The 19,658-nt window shown below is 42.4% G+C and overlaps 1 protein-coding gene and 1 long non-coding RNA gene across 2 annotated transcripts in view; one reads left to right on the top strand and one right to left on the bottom strand.

Annotated features, from left to right (window-relative positions):
• The window catches only part of kcnj19b (potassium inwardly rectifying channel subfamily J member 19b), a 28,027-nt gene extending 15,174 nt beyond the window's left edge, over positions 1–12,853 (bottom strand). The window contains exon 1 of the mRNA XM_035746113.2: positions 11,771–12,853. Coding sequence (XP_035602006.2) covers positions 11,771–12,439 — 669 coding nt within the window. The 5' untranslated portion in view covers positions 12,440–12,853. The remainder of the gene's footprint in view (positions 1–11,770) is intronic.
• A 3,493-nt stretch (positions 12,854–16,346) lies between these two features.
• On the top strand, positions 16,347–17,247 carry LOC118369456 (uncharacterized). Its single transcript, XR_004822607.2, has 2 exons — positions 16,347–16,479; positions 17,097–17,247. It is a non-coding gene; the product is annotated as an uncharacterized LOC118369456 (long non-coding RNA).
• The last annotated feature ends 2,411 nt before the right edge of the window (positions 17,248–19,658 follow it).

Raw genomic sequence — 19,658 nt, 5'->3', positions numbered from 1 at the left:
ATGTATGTGATATCAACAGAGAGGTATATGTTCTGAAGTGGTGTAATGTACTTACGTAAAAATACTTGAAAGTACTACTTAAGTCATTTTTGGGGGTATCTTTACTTTAATATTTTTTATTTTTGACCACTTTCATTTTTACTTCACTACATTCCTAAAGAAAATTGTGCACTTTTTACTCCATGCATTTTCCCTGACACCCAAAAGTACTGAACAGGACAATTGTCTAATTCACACACACCAAGAGAAAATCCATGGTCTTCCCTACAGCCTCTGATCTGACGGACTCACTAAACACATGCTTTTGTTTGTAAATGATGTCTGAGTGTTGGAGTGTGCCCCTGGCTATACGTGAATTTAAAAAACAAGAAAATGGTGCCATATGGTTTGCTTAATATAAGGAATTGGAAATTATTATACTTTTACTTTTGATACTTAAGTATATTTTAAACCAAATACTTTTAGACTTTTACTCAAGTAGTATTGTAATGGGCAACTTTTACTTGAGACATTTTCTATTAAGTTGTCACGGCTGGCTGAAGGACTGGACCAAGGTGCAGCATGGTAAGCGTACATTTGAACTTTATTTAAAAATGACGCTGACAAAACGAAGAACAAAAAAACAACCGTGAAGCTTTGATCTATGTGCCCTGAACAACCACAAAGTTAACTTCCCACAAAACAGGTGGGGGAAAAGGGTAGATCAAAGTATGGTTCTCAATCAGAGACAACGATAGACAGCTGTCCCTGATTGAGAACCATACCAGGCCAAGACATAGAAATACAAAACATAGAAAAAAGGACATAGAATGTGCCCATCCTAGTCACAATTGCCATACTTGAGTAAAAGTAAAGATAACTTATGTCACGCCCTGGCCATAGAGAGACTTTTTATTCTCTATTTTGGTTAGGCCAGGACGTGAAGGACTAGTAACTGGAAGGTTGCGAGTTCAAACCCCCGAGCTGACAAGGTACAAATCTGTCGTTCTGCCCCTGAACAGGCAGTTAACCCACTGTTCCCAGGCCGTCATTGAAAATAAGAATGTGTTCTTAACTGACTTGCCTGGTTAAATAAAGGTAAAAATAAAATAAAAATATCTTCAATTTAAGCATATTAGAAATGTTGTGCCTTCAGACGGGAGGGAAGCAAAAGTCATTCTGCCTCCTAAGAATAGTAAAGCCTTTACTGGCTCAAAAAGTCGGCCAACTCTTAGTAAACTTTTGGGGAAAATTGTGTTTGACCAGATACAATGCAATTTTACACTAAACAAATTGACAACAGACTTTGTGAGCATGCTTATAGGGAAGGACATTGAACAAGCACAGCACTTACACAAATGACTGATGATTAGCAGAGAGAAATGGATGATTAAACAAATTGTGGGGGCTGTTTTGTTAGACTTCAGTGCAGCTTTTGACATATATATATATATTTTAGTTATCTAATTTGTATGAATCTTTTAAAATGAATTTTTCTTCCAGTATGATACAGTATTACAGACTATATTGAGTAGATTGTTGACAAAAAAAATTGCAATTCAATCCATTTGAATCCCACTTTGTAACACAATAACATGTGAAGAAATCCAAGGGGTCTGAATACTTTTGCAGACCACTGTATACCTTTTTTATACCACTACATCTTTGACGATGATACTATTCCCAAGCAAGGGCTACTATCGCACTCCTTATACAATATAGAACTACTATTCCCCTTTTGACCTTAAACATGAATCACTACCAACATTGTCCAGTCCAGTAACAAGACAGAATCAGTGTTGAGTGCACAAGTTCCAAACACTTCATCAAGGCTGAGTTGCCACAGCAGTCGTTGCAGGTATTGTGTCCTCTCCAATAACATACTATAGGATTAACTTTAATGTGCCCAAGGGGAAAATTGTCTTAAACACATAGTACTGCAGTATACAAAATAGACACTGTACACATTCAACATAATACATACATTGCACGTTAACCTTACACATTGTACACTTCTCATACAGCCACATACATAATACATTGCCCATTCCCTTATTCTGTCAGTGGCGTACAAACGCAGTTCAGCTATACTTATTGCGGTTTATGTATTTGATGGAAATGGGAATGAACTAGTGCTTATACCTGTCTGGCTTACACATAGGGACCGTATAGCGCCTGCCTGAGGGGAAGGGCTAAATATTGGAGTGAAGTACATGAAGTACATGAGAGGGAACACCTGTTTGAAACCAGTCATTAGTCATGACACTTACATGTATGTTGCAGTATAATTCGTAACAAGCTTCATAACACAATTGTGTCGTGACTATTTTCATAAAGGTGGTACCCCCAATAGTAGGGTGTTACCTAATTTCCTTGTATACTGTATACTTCTATCCCAGATTCTCTTCTAAATGCCTAAGTAGGCTACTAGACGTAGCCTTTTGATCCATTATTAGGTAATAACATTTTAGGAGTCGTGTTTTACTTTCAACAGTCAGCAATCCAGAGCAATGGCAGTTATGCCTTTTCCAAAGAAAGGTTCAGGAAAAACTGTTCTTACTCTATTATGGCATCAATACAATAGAGTACAATGAGTTTGTTTTAACCGTTGATCGATATGACTGATTTCTCAATGACCATCCATCTCCAGTAGCCACTGATCTCCAGTCAGTTACTAGGGGGGTTGGCGTGGGATATATGGCCCATTGAGCTCCATACTGCTGACTGGAAAACAGTGGGGTTATTTGATGACCCCATATGGTGTGTTTTGAGTCAGACACAGCAGATCGTTGATAGAAATGACCGTTCTCGGTTCACGATTGCTTACACTACAGACCAGGGTTCGATCCCAGGCTGTGTCACAGCCGGCCGTAACCGGGAGACCCATCAGGCGGCGCACAATTGGCCCAGCGTCGTCTCAGTCAGTGGAGGGTTTGGCTGGCCGGGATTTCCTTGTCCCATCGCGCTCTAGCGACCCCTTGTGGCGGGCCGAGCGCCTGCAAGCTGCCTCGGTCAACAGCTGGACAGTGTTTCCTCCGACACATTGGTGCGGCTGGCTTCCGGGTTAAGTGAGCAGTGTGTCAAGAATCAGTGTGGCTTGGCTGGATTGTGTTTCGGAGGACACATGGCTCGCGACCTTCACCTCCCCTGAGTCCTTAGGGGAGTTGTAGCGATGGGACAAGACCGTAACTACCAATTGGATATCATGAAATTGGGGAGAAAAAGGGGTAAAAGTTAAAAATGTGTTATAATAATATATGAAATGGCCGTTCACACATTGAGAAGTGATTCCATCAGCATAGCAGAACAGTGACATATATGATAGTTCACCAGTGGTGTGTATTCATGGATGCCAAGGGAAGCCCCCAAAAATTGGCCAAGAAAAAAAAACATAAAATAATGTATCTTTCGTCTCTCTGTGTTTCATAATTTTCATTAAATTCGCAAGAGGCTGAATGTATCTCAGAGCGAGTGAAACAGTGCCCCTCTGTCTCTGTATGTGTTGGCCATCTATTTGATGCTGTCTGGTCCAAAAGAGTATGACATTGTTGCCGCCCGTAGTATTGAACGCCAGGAAAGCCTGCAAGCATTTAGACTCCCTTAATAAAAAAACAATAATAATAGCCAATCAGCCTTGAGCTAAACTGAGTGAGCTCAACTGTGAATGGTCCTGGCGCAAAAAAAAGGGTCAAGGGAAGCCAGTTTACATTTGGCTTCATTCCAATCACATCGCATGGAATGCATACGAGCATATGATTTAATGATTTAGTTTTTGTTTGTTTCTTTGCGTTGTTTTTAACTTATTTTGTAACTTATTTTCTACGTAATGTTGCCGCTCCGTCTCTTATAACCGAAAATAACTTCTGGACATCAGGACTGCAAGTACTCACCACGGACTGGCAGAATCCTTTTTTTCCTTTAACGAATCTGACAAGCCCGACGTGAATGATATACTTCTCTCCTGGGAACCAGCCCAGATCCCTGTGATTTGTGTGAAGAGAAGACGTAGAAAAAGGGACCAGCGGGCGGGCTGCCTTCTAAAAATTTGTAGGTGATCGAATAAACCCCCACTTCCTTCTATTTTACTAGCAAACGTGCAATCTTTGGAAAATAAAATAGATTACCTATGAGGAAGATTAAACTACCAATGGGACATTCAAAACTGTAATATCTTATGCTTCACAGAGTCGTGGCTGAACAATGACACTATCAACAATACAACTGGCTGGTTATACGCTGTACCGGCAGGATAGAACAGTAGTTCTACACCTGCATTGCTTGCTGTTTGGGATTTTAGGCTGGGTTTCTGTACAGCACTTTCAGACATCAGCTGATGTACGAAGGGCTGTATAAATACATTTGATTTGATTTGATTTAGTAACTTGTAAGACTAGGGGCGGCGGACAATGTATTGTTGTAAACAACAGCTGGTGCACGAAATCTAAGGACGTCTCGAGCTATTGCTCGCCTGAGGTAGAGTATCTCATGATAAGCTGTAGACCACACTATCTACCTAGAGAGTTTTCATCCGCATTTTTCATAGCTGTTTTACATACCACCACAGACTGAGGCTGGCACTAAGACCGCATTCAATGAGCTATATTCTATCATAGGCAAACAAGAAAACGCTCACCCAGAGGCGGCACTCCTAGCAGCCAGGGACTTTAATACGTTTTATAAAATGTATATCAGCATGTTAAATGTGCAACCAGAAGGAGAAAAACTCTGGACCACCTTTACTCCACACAGAGATGCATACAAAGCTCTCCCTCACACTCCATTTGGCAAATCTGACCACAATTATATCCTCCTGATTCCTGCTTACAAGCAAAAAAGAAAGCAGGAAGCACCAGTGACTCGATCAATAAAAAGTGGTCAGATGAAGCAGATGCTAAGCTACAGGACTGTTTTGCTAGCACAGACTGGAATAGGTTCCGGGATTCGTCCGATGGCATTGAGGAGTACACCACATCAGTCATTGGCTTCATCAATAAGTGCACCGATGACGTACATACCCCAACCAGAAGCCATGGATTACAGGCAAAATCCGCACTGAGCTAAAGGCTAGAGCTGCCGCTTTCAAGGAGAGGGACTCTAACCTGGAAGCTTATAAGAAATCCCGCTATGCCCTCCGACGAACCATCAAACATGCAAAGCGTCAATACAGGACTAAGATTGAATTGTACTACACAGGCTCTGACGCTCATTGGATGTGGCAGGGCCTGCAAACCATTACAGACTACAAATGGAAGCACACCCGAGAGCTGCCCAGTGACATGAGTCTACCAGACAAGCTAAACTACATCTGTGCTCGCTTCAAGGCAAATAACACTGAAGCATGCATGAGAGCACCAGCTGTTCTAGAAGACTGTGTGATCACGCTCTCCGAACTGATGTGAGTAAGACCTATAAACAGGTCAACAATCACAAGGCCGCAGGGCCAGACAGATTACCAGGACGTGTACTGCGAGCATGCGTTGACCAACTGGCAAGTGTCTTCACTGACATTTTCAAACCTCTCCCTGTACGAGTCTGTAATAACAACCTATTTTAGACAACCATAGCCCCTGTGCCCAAGAACACTAAGGTAACCTGACTAAATGACTACCAACCCGTAGCACTCACGTCTGTAGCCATGAAGTGCTTTGAAAGGCTGGTCATGGCTCACATCAACACCATTATCCCAGAAACCCTAGACCCACTCCAATTTGCATACCGCCCCAACAGATCGATAGATGATGCAATCTCTATTGCACTCCACACTTCCCTTTCCTACCTGGACAAAAGGAACACCTACGTGAGAATGCTATTCATCGACTACAGCTCAGCATTCAACACCATAGTGCCCTCAAATCTCATCAATAAGCTAAGGACCCTGGGACTAAACAAATTCCACTGCAACTGGATCCTGGACTGCCTAATGGACCGTCTCCAGGTGGTAAGGGTAGGTAACAACACATCCGCCACGCTGATCAAATCAAATCAAATGTTATTTGTCACATACACATGGTTAGCAGATGTTAATGCGAGTGTAGCGAAATGCTTGTGCTTCTAGTTCCGACAATGCTTTAATAACCAATGAGTAATCTAGCTAACAATTCCAAAACTACTACCTTATACACACAAGTGTAAAGGGATAAAGAATATGTACATAAAGATATATGAATGAGTGATGGTACAGAGCGGCATAGGCAAGATGCAGTAGATGGTATCGAGTACAGTATATACATATGAGATGAGCATCCTGACTAGTTGCATCACTGCCTGGTACATTTTCGGACCAGCAAAAGGTGGCGCTACAAAGTATTAACTTAAGGGGGCTGAATAATTTTGCACGCCCAATTTTTCAGTTTTTGATTTGTTAAAAAAGTTTGAAATATCCAATAAATGTCGTTCCACTTCATGATTGTGTCCCACTTGTTGTTGATTCTTCACAAAAATATACAGTTTTATATCTTTATGTTTGAAGCCTGAAATGTGGCAAAAGGTCGCAAAGTTCAAGGGGGCCGAATACTTTCGCAAGGAACTGTACTTTGTAGCATAGACGTAAATCCCAGGGGGGACACGACCCCCCCATCCAGGGAAAAATATGATTTATCCGCCCCAATATATCACTGTAAACATAACTATGTAATTTCAATAATATTAATAATATGCAATGAAAGCGCTTGTGCTGATTATAGACATTTAATAGCGCGTTTTTAAGTTTCAAAAGATTGCGACCCCCCACCCTATGCCTCGCAGTGGTTTGATCCACTGCCTCCCGCCCCCAGCCCTCTGCAATGGCACATGATGCAGGTACTGTGCATGTGAGGGAATTTGTCAGAGTCTGCCGTTGGTGGCTGACCTCCAGTAAGTAGTTCAAACAAAGGATATGTTAGACAGTTCTTTACTTCTACCACTCAATACAAGAAAACACATCTATAACCATCACCTGTCTTCATTTTCACTGTATTAAATTACAGGCCACTCTTTATTTTAGCTAGCGGTTAGCTGATGTTTGCTAGCTAGCTATCTACATTAACATCAACCAGTGTTTGCAGCTATTTGAATTTGAGTCAATGAGAAAAGTTAGCAATGCAATGTAGTGTTCCTTAGCTGGCAAGGTGACAGAGGGTTCGTGTCTACCGTCTGAAAGGCACTCAATGCACGCAACTAATGTGAGGTTAATCCAGTCAATCGCACCGTAGCGATTTTGTTTTATGTTGGCAGGGTTCACACAATACAATAGCTGAATTTGCAGAGTTAGCAAGCAAACTAAGGCAAACATTAGCAAGCTAGCTAGTTCCTATTTCATTTATGTGGTGTCCTCAAAGATGGAATCTTTGCAATCGTCAGTTTATTCCAAGATCAGCATGCAGCTGTAGTGCTTCGGAGTCCCTGTGATAAGGTTAGCTATAAACAGAACTCCAAACTGAACAGAACTACACTCTCTTCTATCATTGTCTTAAAAATCTTTAATGGTCTCGTTGCAAAAGCTAAAGTGTCGCTAGGGGACTTTGAAGCACCTGTGTGCCGATCTTGAAGAAAACTGACGATAGCAAAGATTACAGCAAACACCACAGAAACAAGACTGGTGCTCGCTAGGTGCTCGCTGTGGTGCTCGCTGTGGTGCTCGCTGTGGGAAGCCAGCCAATAGAAGACAAAAACATGAACTATATTAAAATTACAAAAGGTTGCAGCATACGTTGTGTAAATGGTGATCTCATACAGCTGTCAACCCCTGTCACTGCAATCCGTTTCACATTTGCTAGCTGACTAGCGAGCTACCTTATAGATCGAAGCCCATTATAGAATGATAGAAGATAATAGATGATAGAAGCCCATCTCCTACTGTAAATAACCTGCACAGTGTGTGTGTGTGTGTGTGTGTGTGTGTGTGTGTGTGTGTGTGTGTGTGTGTGTGTGTGTGTGTGTGTGTGTGTGTGTGTGTGTGTGTGTGTGTGTGTGTGTGTGTGTGTGTGTGTGTGTGTAGCCAGCCAGCCAGCCAGGTAGAAAAATGGTTGAAAAAATTAAAAAAGACGGACATCAGAGCATTATTCAGTACATCAAAACGCAAAGTTGGAACCCTAGTAGCCTAATATCTCAAAGACTAGTTGATAAAATGTTCATAAGAAAGAAGTCAAATGTAAATGTTTCATAATGATGTCATTAGGCAGAGCAGGCAACAGATGGCACACAGGCAGCAGAGCTGGAGACAGATAGGCAGGGACAGACTGGCAGAGACAGGGAGTCTTTGTTTGGCAACATTTTGAAAGGTTCTCTCTTTTTTAGACTTGTAAAATAATTGGAAAATTCCATGGATACCCCCACTCTCAACTTAAACTGGTGACTGGCAATGGTATTGCTGTTGTGATTAATTGTGTAGTTTTGGGCACCGGTAGTTAGGAGTACGGCAAACACCTTGTTTATTTTCTAGGGAACTGACTGTGAGTCAGTGAGGGTGGTGAAAGTGAAAGAGCAAGGGACAGAGACTTCAGAGGACAGTGTCACAGCCACGGCAGGACCAGGTGTCAACCTTGTTTCCAGCAGGACCAGTATAGGGGACAGTGGCAAAGCATTCTCCTGTTACCTCAGGGATGGCACAAAACCATATCAGCCACACCCACAATTTATATAACCGCAAACTCTTGCTAACAGAGTGTTGATGTTTCAAGAGAAATTGATTTCACGATTTCCCCTGGCTACCTTATAATCCATCAATAAGAGGAGTGTTGTGTTTTCACTGTAGCCAAGGGTTTTCCAGCAGGCCATCTGTTGGCCAAAGAGTGGATGCTGCCTTCATTAGTGCAAGATTTAGGAACTGGAGGTGAAAAATTGAAAAATTCACAGCACATCAAAACTGCCAAACCCACCGCCGCTTTTGTAACTGTAACAGCACACCAGCTAAATCCAATCAACGGCCAGTTATCCAGCGCGTGGGGTAAACAGCAGGAGGACGAAAGGCATTGCTTGACGAATATTTGTTGTTCGGTGCGGCATGTAGTTAGACAGGGACAAGCCTTTTAGAGGCCACACGGATGACAGTAGGCAATTTATACCAGCTTTTGAAACTTAGGGCAGAAGAGGATGATCCCATTGTACTGAAGTGGTTAACAGAGCGTACCGCAATGTACACAGGCCCCAAAGCGCAGAATGAAATTCTGAACATCATGGCCAATACAGTCATTCGAGGCATTGCAGCTGAGATTAGGTCTCTTCCGGTTGTACAATTTTCACTAATTGTTGATGGTACTCAAGATGTCTCTGGTGCTGAACAGGAGAGTGTCTGCCTGCGTTAGGTTGACCCATGACCTTATCCTTCACAAGGAGTTTATTGGGCTAAACATTGTGTCGGAGACAACAGACAAGGGCATTGCGAAAGTGGCAACTGATGTGTTGTTGAGACTCAATTTGCCCATGTCTGGCTTAGGTGAGCAGAGTTACGATGGTGCCTCAAACATGGCAGGAACGTACACAGGTGCACAGGAAATTGTGAGGAGGCTGCAGCCATTAGCCCTCTATGTGCATTGTGGAGCACACTGTGTAAATCTGATTACAACAGGCTGGCTGCTCAGCCTCCCCACTAATCCAGGATTCCTTTTCTTGGGTCCATCAGTTCGGTGTCCTCTATGGCCAGTCAGGAAAGTTTAAGAGGATGTTTGAATCAGTTTCCACGTCCAAAGATACACATCTGACCATCCTGACCACCCCTGTCCAACAAGGTGGACTGTGCGGAATACTGCTATTAGATCTGCGCTAGGGCAGTATGAGCCGGTGCTAAGCAGCCTAGAGGAGATGGCAAAAACTGCATCCAAGACAGCTTCAACTGCCAGTGGCTTATTTGAGCACTTCAGTAAAGGCAAGACTATGTGTGGCATCACACTTGCCTCCGCTGGTCTTGGGAGAGCTTGAAGTGCCTAAACATTTCACTGCAGACGAAAACTCAAGACTGTCTCTGGTATGCAGGCTGCAGTCGAGTGTGTGCGGTCATCTCTTAGGGACAAGACAAACAATGAAAGCTACCTTGCACAGTATGAGAAAGCAAAAGCATTGATTGACTCCATGGAATCCATTGAGACACACTCGAGACGATTTGCTGGCAAAGCAGTGGATCACGACAAATTTTTTGTAATGTACATAAACACAGGCTGGACAGTCTTGAGGGAAATATCTGCCAGGAATTTGTTGGATCCATTGAAACCCGCAAACATATGTACGGTTCTTTTTTTCAGAAGTATGTATAGTATGATATTTGATATTTTGTTTAGTAGTTTTCAGTTTTTAGTACATGACAGTACACTTACTAATGATTTATTGTATGTTATTTTATTTAAAATTGCACACTTTGTCCATAGCTGTTGTTTGAAGATTTGAGACACTGACTGAACAATAAAGAAGTATTTTCGAAGGATATTTTGGTTGATTTATTTGGGTTATTCATTGAAGTAGTTCTTTCGCTTTTAAACTGTACTTATTTTGAGCTTTTTGTTCTTGTAAAGCTATTGTCGTACACTCAGTCCAGTGGCACATATTTAATGACTATATAAATGTATCAGAAAAAGTCAAATAAAAAGGTCAAATCAATACTGAGACCAACTTTGTGATGGTTCTCAATGGAGATTATTTTAGATGAGATCGCACTATGTCCATTGTATTTACGAAAACTGCACCCATACACAGTGTACAGTACCATTGCCACCTACTGGACTTTCTTGGTATAGCTGGTTGTAAATACAAATACCTGCGTACATACTGGACTGATAAGGAACACTGCTATAACTATTAGTATTAGTAGTACTATAACGATTTAAACATTTGAACAAGTTGGGACAACCCTTCCAGTTAACTACCTATCAATTATCCAGTGGTAGTAATTATGGTTCCTCAACATACATGTAACATATTACAACGTAGGCTGTGTTACAGCACTACTTTTGGTGTGTCCCCCTGACGATATCCAAAGTTGATATCTGATTTTCGCCCCTGCTTTGTAGACTTCGCCGGACAAAGGTTGCTCTCCGGTTTTGTGATGAAACCAGGTGTGGTTTAATTTATTCTGCCACTGTGTCTTTTTTAAAATTGTATCTGCCTTAGGCCTATATATCACGGTCGCAAGGCATTTGAACTATCAGGTTTCAGAGCAAATAACGCCATTATCACAACGAATAGGTTGTAATTTGTTTTTATTTTTCTGGCTTGGCTTCCCCAGTGATTTTCCCCACTCACTGCTACTGCAGTTCACATATGCACAATCACACACTCAGACCACTACACACAGAAAGAGAGAGAGAGAGAGAGAGAGAGAGAGAGAGAGAGAGAGAGAGAGAGAGAGAGAGAGAGAGAGAGAGCGAGAGAGAGAGAGAGAGAGAGAGAGAGAGAGAGAGAGAGAGAGAGAGAGAGAGAGAGAGAGAGAGAGAGAGAGAGAGAGAGAGATCGATTTTATTAGTTCAATTTCGAACTAATTCCACTTTGATTCCAAAACACACATTGCAGCCTACGGCAGTAATTCTCAGACCACTACACAATTGTAACCTGCCGGGACATATAATTTAGTGGCCCACAGGGAATTTAGTCGATACTGGAGGATAAATTAATTTAAATGACTGAAAAGCCCTCATAGAAAACAATGGCCAAAACACAATTCATCCCTTGAATTGACTAAATAGGACCTTATTAACTGACCTAAAATCTGTTATACGTTTTGAGTTGTGCAACACACATTATGTCACTTTACAATAGTATTGGCATAACATCCCAAATGGATGAGAGAAAAATGGCAGAGACGATTGGAACATTTGAAAACATTTACCTTGATAAGTTTGCACCTGATCTGGGCCGATACCATATGGCTGTTCCGCAGGTTCCCCACTCGGAACATGAGACACAACTTCCCGTCCCGTTGCGAGATAACGGCATCCTGGCTAAACATGAGAGTCTCCGCGCGCTTCTTTGGCTGGGACATCTTGATAAACATGCAGCCGATAAGAAATGCGTCCACTATAGAACCCAGGAGAGACTGGAAGAGAAAAAGAATAATGCCTTCCGGACACTTTTCTGTGATGTAGCGGTAACCATAGCCGATAGTAGCCTCTGTTTCAATGAAGAACAAGAAAGCGGACGGAAAGTTGTAGACGTTCGCGACGCACGGGGTGTATGACGAGTCGTGGCCTTGTGGTTTGATGTCACCACGGATGTAGGCTATTATCCACCACATAGATGCCATAACCAGCCAGGCTACCGTGTAGGTTAATATAAATATGAGTAGGTTCCACCGCCATTTCAGGTCGACTAGCGTGGTGAAAAGATCGGAGATATATCGACTTGTCTCCCCGCCAAGGTTACCATGCTGGACGTTACAGCGGCCGTTCTTCTCCACAAACCGCTGGCGCTTTCTCTTCACGGGTGCAGAGACAGTCATGTCCCGTTTGGTGTTCACTACCTCGTAGTCCTCGCCAAATTTCCTGCGTATCGCAGACATAATGAGCGATTTGCGCTGAACCAAATAGGCTTTACGCAGGCTTGGCACCACTATCCAAGAGATGCAATAATATTCACTTGCTCGTCATGAGATGATCCTGCACGTAGGTGAATTAATAGTGATAACAAAAAAGATACATCACAGTCCATATATCAGTCGAATAAAAACACATTCCAGCATGTATTGACACCTCAGTCCTCGTTGGCCAACTTTTATGTAGTCCCGGGCTTCACATCGTTGTTGTGATGTGACACTATGACAGAAGCTCACTGAAACATGCAAATTATGTGTCCTTGAAAAACCAAAACGGATCCAAGCCGACTGTCCTCCTCCCGCGCCGGACACCACTCCATGCATAGCATGTTCTTCGGGCTCGCGCCACAAGCTGCTGCTGTCTGCTTGGGCACGCGTTCAGTCAGATGATAGACTGAAGAACTGCGGCACTTGCTGACAGATGTAGCCGATAGTGTGTTTGCCGCTGTAGGGGGAGGGGAGGGAGGGGATTTGCCTCATTGTCCAACCCAATCAGGTATAAGCAGAGAAAGTTACAGTATGGCGCAAAGGACTTATGGTTCGTTTTCTCCTATTTTCCCACTGTGCTATCAATATAATATTATTTACCTCGACCTAGAGGGTTCCGTGTGTGACATTTGCACGTCACTAATTCGGACATACAACAAAACAGCTTTACTGTGATACAGTCATGTTTATTCCCAAGGACCCTCCCTGCCTTTGATCCATAACTATTTAGTTCCCCCTAGTGATACGTGGTTGGAATTGTAACTCTCGACCTGATAAGATATAGTGAAGCCTATACTTATGGAAGTAAATTAGAGACATAAGTGTACAGGCATGTAAAGGACGATTTGCACATGTAAAATATGAGTTGCACCTGTATAGCCCTAATCAGTTTTGTATTTGCAAAAGATATTTGCAAACATGTAACTTATTTTGAGAATAAATACAACAACATTTGCAAGCATGCAACTCAATCTGTGAATCAAAACTACATTTGCCAATCTGCACACTCAAGAGTTTTGTCTCTACTTTTAAGAGCTGCTCTGCAAGCAAACTGCAGCAGAGAAAAACAAAGAGCTCTTGTGGGCAGGGCTTTTTCTTCCAACCAATCAGATGAGCTGTCATCATTCAGGAACGCGCTTTCAAACAGGGGTCCAGGGATCCAGTATGGGAGGACACTTTCCACTGTGTTAAACATAGATCAAATTATTTTAAATGACTGAATGATATTCACAGAATTTGAAAGCTACATGAAAGGCGTTGGTGAGGGAAATGAAGGGAACAATTAAAACTAGTGTTTCCACATAGCATAACCGCTCCAAAGCTGATGCTGTTTTGAGGAGAACAGGCTAGATCCATGTAAAATTAAGACAAGAGGGGATAGGGAAGAAGATTAGATGTTCAGTTGCTTCATCTGGCTGATGCCGTGCCTAGACGAGATGAGAGCCAACTGTTATTGAGATAGAATCTGAGAGATCTCCCCCTTTTATCTCGATAAGCTTGCTAAATGTCAACGTTGAACCAATGCAACGATAAACATTTTATTGGCTTGCTATATGAGCTGCCTTTCCTGAAAATGTATATCTGATACATCTAGTCATGCATCTGCAGACACAGCGAGGACGAGAAAAGCCTGCTTCGGGTGAGCTACCTAGAACAACATCAACTAGCTAGCTATAATATCAGATAGACATTTTCAGGAAAAGCATGGCTAGACATAGCTTTCTGTAGGAACATTATTACTTGAATCCACCACATGCACATCATCTGTATCTTTGTTACATTCCATATGATGTTTTAATATATTTGTACCGTGTTGCTATCTGTCTCAAGATGTACAAATCATCAGCATGAAGAATACTGAATGCTGTTGAATTGTCAAGTGGACTGAATTCTCATGAAAATATTGTTGTGCCTCTCTTTCAGATCTGCTAAGCACACCTCTGCCTCTGCTAGCCACACAACCACTGCCTCCTGCTTGGCCCTGTCCAGGGGATGACAGTAAACAGGCCCACAGTGTTTCCCAAACCCCCTTTCTCACCCCCCCCAGTAATTATTTTGCAATAGCTTATGTTCCGTGGGGTTAGGGTCAACTTGTCTTATCTGGACCCGTCTTAGAGTAGGAGTGCTGATCTAGGATCAGTTTTTCCTTTAAGATCATCATTAATCAAATTATATTGACTAGTGGGACCTGACACTAGGTCAGCTCTCCTACTCTTGTGGCGTATTTCCATATTGGATTTACCCCAGTGCTTTACCCAAAAGGCTCAGACTTTTAGGGTTTCCATCTACGTGGGCCAGAACCTGTGTCTCACAGGGCCATGGCTCCAGCAGACCTGCTCTCATTTGGGGCCAAAGCCAGGCCACTGGTACTTTTCAGCCAGCATTTACATAACTATGGCTAACTGTGAATTTTCTAGAAGAAAAGGAAATGCACACCTATTAAGACGAGGTGCTGGCTATCGGAGTAGAAACTTGAAAATAAAAGACAGCCGCACACTCTAGGAGCTCAGATGGAAAAATGTAATTACCAACGTTTCGACAGCCAAGCTGTCTTCGTCAGGGTATAATCACAAACACTGCGGGATGACTCGTTTATATAGTGTCAAAAAACACAGGTGTCTGTAATCATGGCCAAGAGTGGCCTAATATCATTGGTTAATAATCCAATTTTAAAATGTCATACAAAGAACAGCATTCAAACAACAAATGGATAGCATACGATCATAGATTAATTTGACTACACAAGTTTACAAACAATTACAATGGCAAAGTCACAATAATCACAAGAATGGCTTCAGATCAAAGTCTACGTTGAGACCGAAGGGCGCAAGGGTCTTTAAATTAAAGATCCAGGCAGTCTCTCGTTTTAACAATAAATTATCAAGGTCACCCCCTCTCCTAGGGAGGGTGACATGTTCGATGCCAATATAACGCAGAGACGAAATCGAGTGGCCTGCCTCTAAGAAGTGGGCCGTAACTGGATAAGTAATGGTGCTATGATGCTCTGAGATATGTACTTTTAATTCGCGCTTTGTTTTACCTACATAATTTTTACCACAAGGACAAGTTATAAGATAAATAACTGTGGAGCACTTAATAACACCTTTTATTTGGATCAATTTCCCTGTTTGTGGGTGTTTGAAGGATCTACATTTATTGCCATTGCATTGAGCACATCCATTACATTTGTAATTTCCATCCAGTAGGGGCGCAAATAGACGTTGTTCAGGAATATCTCGGGGTGGTAAATCAGAGTTTACCAATTGGTCTCTGAGATTTCTGCCCCTAGAGGAATACGACCAAGGGAAGGTCCGAAAACACATTACCGAGACTATCATCGGATTTTAGGATGTGCCAATGTTTGTGAACAATTCCCTTAATTTGTTCAGAGCACTTTGAATAGTGGGTAGTTAGAACGCAAGAATGCGTCTTTTTGCGAGACTGACCTTGAAAAAGGTCATTCAACAAACTGAACTTTAACACCTTCTCACAAAGCAACCGTTTTGATGATGCAGAGATTGTTGATTCTGCTCCTCACAAGTCCTCGCTGTCAGTCCTAGCTATGGAAACACAGTATCCCTAGTATAACATAAGGGTGCATACACTAGTGTAACAATGGTGCTACAGTCGAAAAACAACATTGGATGCTTTGTGAATATGGGCCCTGGTGAAGTGTGTGATCTTAGGCATGCTCCCATGGCTCCAGCAGACCTGTTCTCACTTGGGGCCAAAGCCAGGTCACTGGAACTTTTCAGCTGTCATTTTACATAACAATGGCTAACTGAACTTTAACACCTTCTCACAAAGCAACTGTTTTGATGTAATTAGTTATTTTAGGCATGCTCCCACTAATCCCCCCCACCCCCTTTCTCTCTGTGTCTCCCTTCCCAGAGGACCTGAGCCCCTGCTCGGGCTGGCGTTCCGACTGCAGCTATGGTCTTCTGGCCTGATATCACCGGGCGTGCTACCTTATCCTGGACCCCTGCTAGAGTCCTCACTGTCAGCCCTAGCTCAGCCAGGTAGTCACTGTGCTTCTGCCTCTGCATTGCTTGGTCTTTGACATTTTAGGCTGGGTATCTGTAAAGCACTTTGTGAGTTGTTCAGGGCTGTCTTGATTCATGTGAGACAATAGTCATGCATGTGTAACAAGAACAGTGGTTTTTGTGTTGGGTTTGTATATCCTTATTTTGCCAATGTGAATGTTTAGCTGATCTGGAGTGGACTACATCTGAATTTAAATGATTCCCTAGGATGACTAACATCCATCATTATCCATGAGTACCATACACATGCAATCCACCACCACTTTCTTTAATGAACACTCCTCCTCAATCTATTGTACATGGAACCATAAAGTTCATATTCACTTTTGTCAATAATAACATCTACACATATTGGCAACATGCTTGAATGAAAACATTTCTTTAGACTTTATGGATGTTATGGGGGTGATGCTGTTGCTCATCAGATTTCATATTATCAAATCAAATTGTATTGGTCATATACACATATTTAGAAGATTTTATTGCGGATGTAGCGAAATGCTTGTATGTAGCGATTTTGCCAATATGTCAACGTTATCAATTAGGAAAGATGGTGTTATTCATAATAACAAGTTCATGACTGATGTTCACAGGACCCTACTCATGCTATGTTGAACGAGCACCATGGACGGAGAGGGAGGAAAACAGACAGCTACTCTCTACCACACATTCACCAAGTCATCCAATGTTTGCATCATGAACAATTTTAGCATTTTCCAAAATAAATATATTATACATTTTGTTCATTCTGTTTCTAATGGTTTGTTATGCTAGATGTGAATAACTTAGCAGGTCTATGCTATAATGTATTGTTTTTAAATGTTTATTAAATATATATACAGTGGGGAGAACAAGTATTTGATACACTGCCGATTTTGCAGGTTTTCCTACTTACAAAGCATATAGCGGTCTGTCGTTTTTATCATAGGTACACTTCAACTGTGAGAGACGGAATCTAAAACAAAAATCCAGAAAATCACATTGTATGATTTTTAAGTAATTCATTTGCATTTTATTGCATGACATAAGTATTTGAAAGGGCAGTGTTGAGAAAAGGGCAGTGTTGAGATTGCATCATCTGTGGATCTGTCTGGGCGATATGCAAATTGGAGTGGGTCTAGGGTTTCCGGGAGGATAGTGTTGATGTGAGCCATGGCCAGCCTTTCAAAGCACTTCATGGCTACAGACGTGAGTGCTACGGGTCGGTAGTCATTTAGGCAGGTTATCTTGGCGTTCTTGGGTACAGGGACTATGGTGGTCTGCTTTAAACATGTAGGTATTCCAGACTCGGTCAGGGAGAGGTTGATATGTCAGTGACACTTGCCAGCTGCTCCCCGCATGCTCTGAGTACAGGTCCTGGTAATCCGTCTGGCCCCGCCGCCTTGTTTATGTTGACCTGTTTAAAGGTCTTACGGAGAGCGTGATCACACAGTCATCCGGAACAGCTGGTGCTCTCATGCATGCATCAATGTTGCTTGAACAAAAGGCACTGCTCGTGGCTGGGTTTCCCTAGTTTGCAAGACCTGCCACATCCGATGGGCGCCAGAGCCGGTGTAGTACGATTCAATCTTAGTCCTGAATTGACGCTTTGCCTGTTTGATCGTTCGTCTGAGGGCATAGCAGGATTTCCTATAAGCGCCCAGGTTAGTATCCCGCTCTTTGAAAGCGGCAGCTCTAGCCTTTAACTCAGTGCGGATGTTGCCTGTAATCCATGGCTTCTGGTTGGGATATGTTTGTACGATCACTGTGGGGACGTCGTCATTGATGCACTTATTGATGAAGCCGGTGACTGATGCGGTATACTCCACAATGCCATTGGATGAACCCTGGAACATATTCCAGTTTGTGCTAGCAAAATAGTGCCGTAGCTTAGCATCCATGCCATCTGACAACTTTCGTATTAAGCGAGTCACAGGGACTCCCTGCTTTAGTTTTTGCTTGTAAGCAGGAATCAGGAGGATATAATTACGGTCAGATTTGCCAAATGGAGGGCGAGGGAGAGCTTTGTACGAGTCTCTGTGTGGGGAGTAAAGGTGGTCTAGAGGTATTGGTCATCTGGTTGCACATGTGACATGCTGGTAGAAATTAGGTAAAATTGATTTAAGTTTGCCTGCATTAAAGTCCCTGGCAACATCGCTTCTGGATGAGTATTTTCTTGAATGAAATCAGAAAGAAACATTTGCATCATTTAGGTTGTTTTCTAAAAGAAGAGTAGATTTACTATTGACGCAAAGACTTGACACCTTTGGTTTTTAAACTGTAACAGGTTTTGGTTTTTCCAATTATGTTTTAAGGTTGGACTTCAGCACACATAGCACATAGGGCTTACCAATTGGTGTCACCTTGTTAGTCAGTATGTGATTCCACCTGTGCTGGTTTGTCCATCTCTTTAGTCTGAGGGAGGTTTTACCTGTGTTGGCACAGGTGATATTTAAGAGTAATCAAATCAAATCAAATGTATTTGTCACATACACATGGTTAGCAGGTGTCAACGCAAGTGTAGCGAAATGCTTGTGCTTCTAACAAGTAATATAACCTAACAATTTCACAACAACTACCTTATACACACAAGTGTAAAGGAATTAATATGAACATGTACATAAAAATATATAAATGAGTGATGGCCGAACGGCATAGGCAAGATGCAGTAGATGGTATAGAGTACAGTATATACATATGAGATGAGTAATGTAGGGTAAGTAAACATTATATAATATAAAGGGGCTAGTGATAAATAGATTACATACATTTTTCCATTATTAAAGTGGCTGGAGTTGAGTCAGTATGTTGGCAGCAGCCACTCAATGTTAGTGATGGCTGTTTAACGGTCTGATGGCCTTGAGATGGCTTTGAGAAACTGTTTTTAAGTCTCTCGGTCCCCGCTTTGATGCACCTGTACTGACCTCGCCTTCTGGATGATAGCGGGGAGCACAGGCAGTGGCTCGGTGGTTGTTGTCCTTGATGATCTTTTTGGCCTTCCTGTGACATCGGGTGGTTTAGGTGTCCTGGAGGGCAGGTAGTTTGCACCCGGTGATGCGTTGTGCAGACCTCACTACCCTCTGGAGAGCCTTACGGTTATGGGCGGAGCAGCTGCCATATCAGGCTGTGATACAGCCCAACAGGATGCTCTCGATTGTGCATCTGTAAAAGTTTGT

This window comes from Oncorhynchus keta, chromosome 3 (assembly GCF_023373465.1).
Source record: "Oncorhynchus keta strain PuntledgeMale-10-30-2019 chromosome 3, Oket_V2, whole genome shotgun sequence".
Lineage (NCBI taxonomy): Eukaryota > Metazoa > Chordata > Actinopteri > Salmoniformes > Salmonidae > Oncorhynchus > Oncorhynchus keta.
This window is presented reverse-complemented; position numbering and strand designations above follow the sequence as displayed.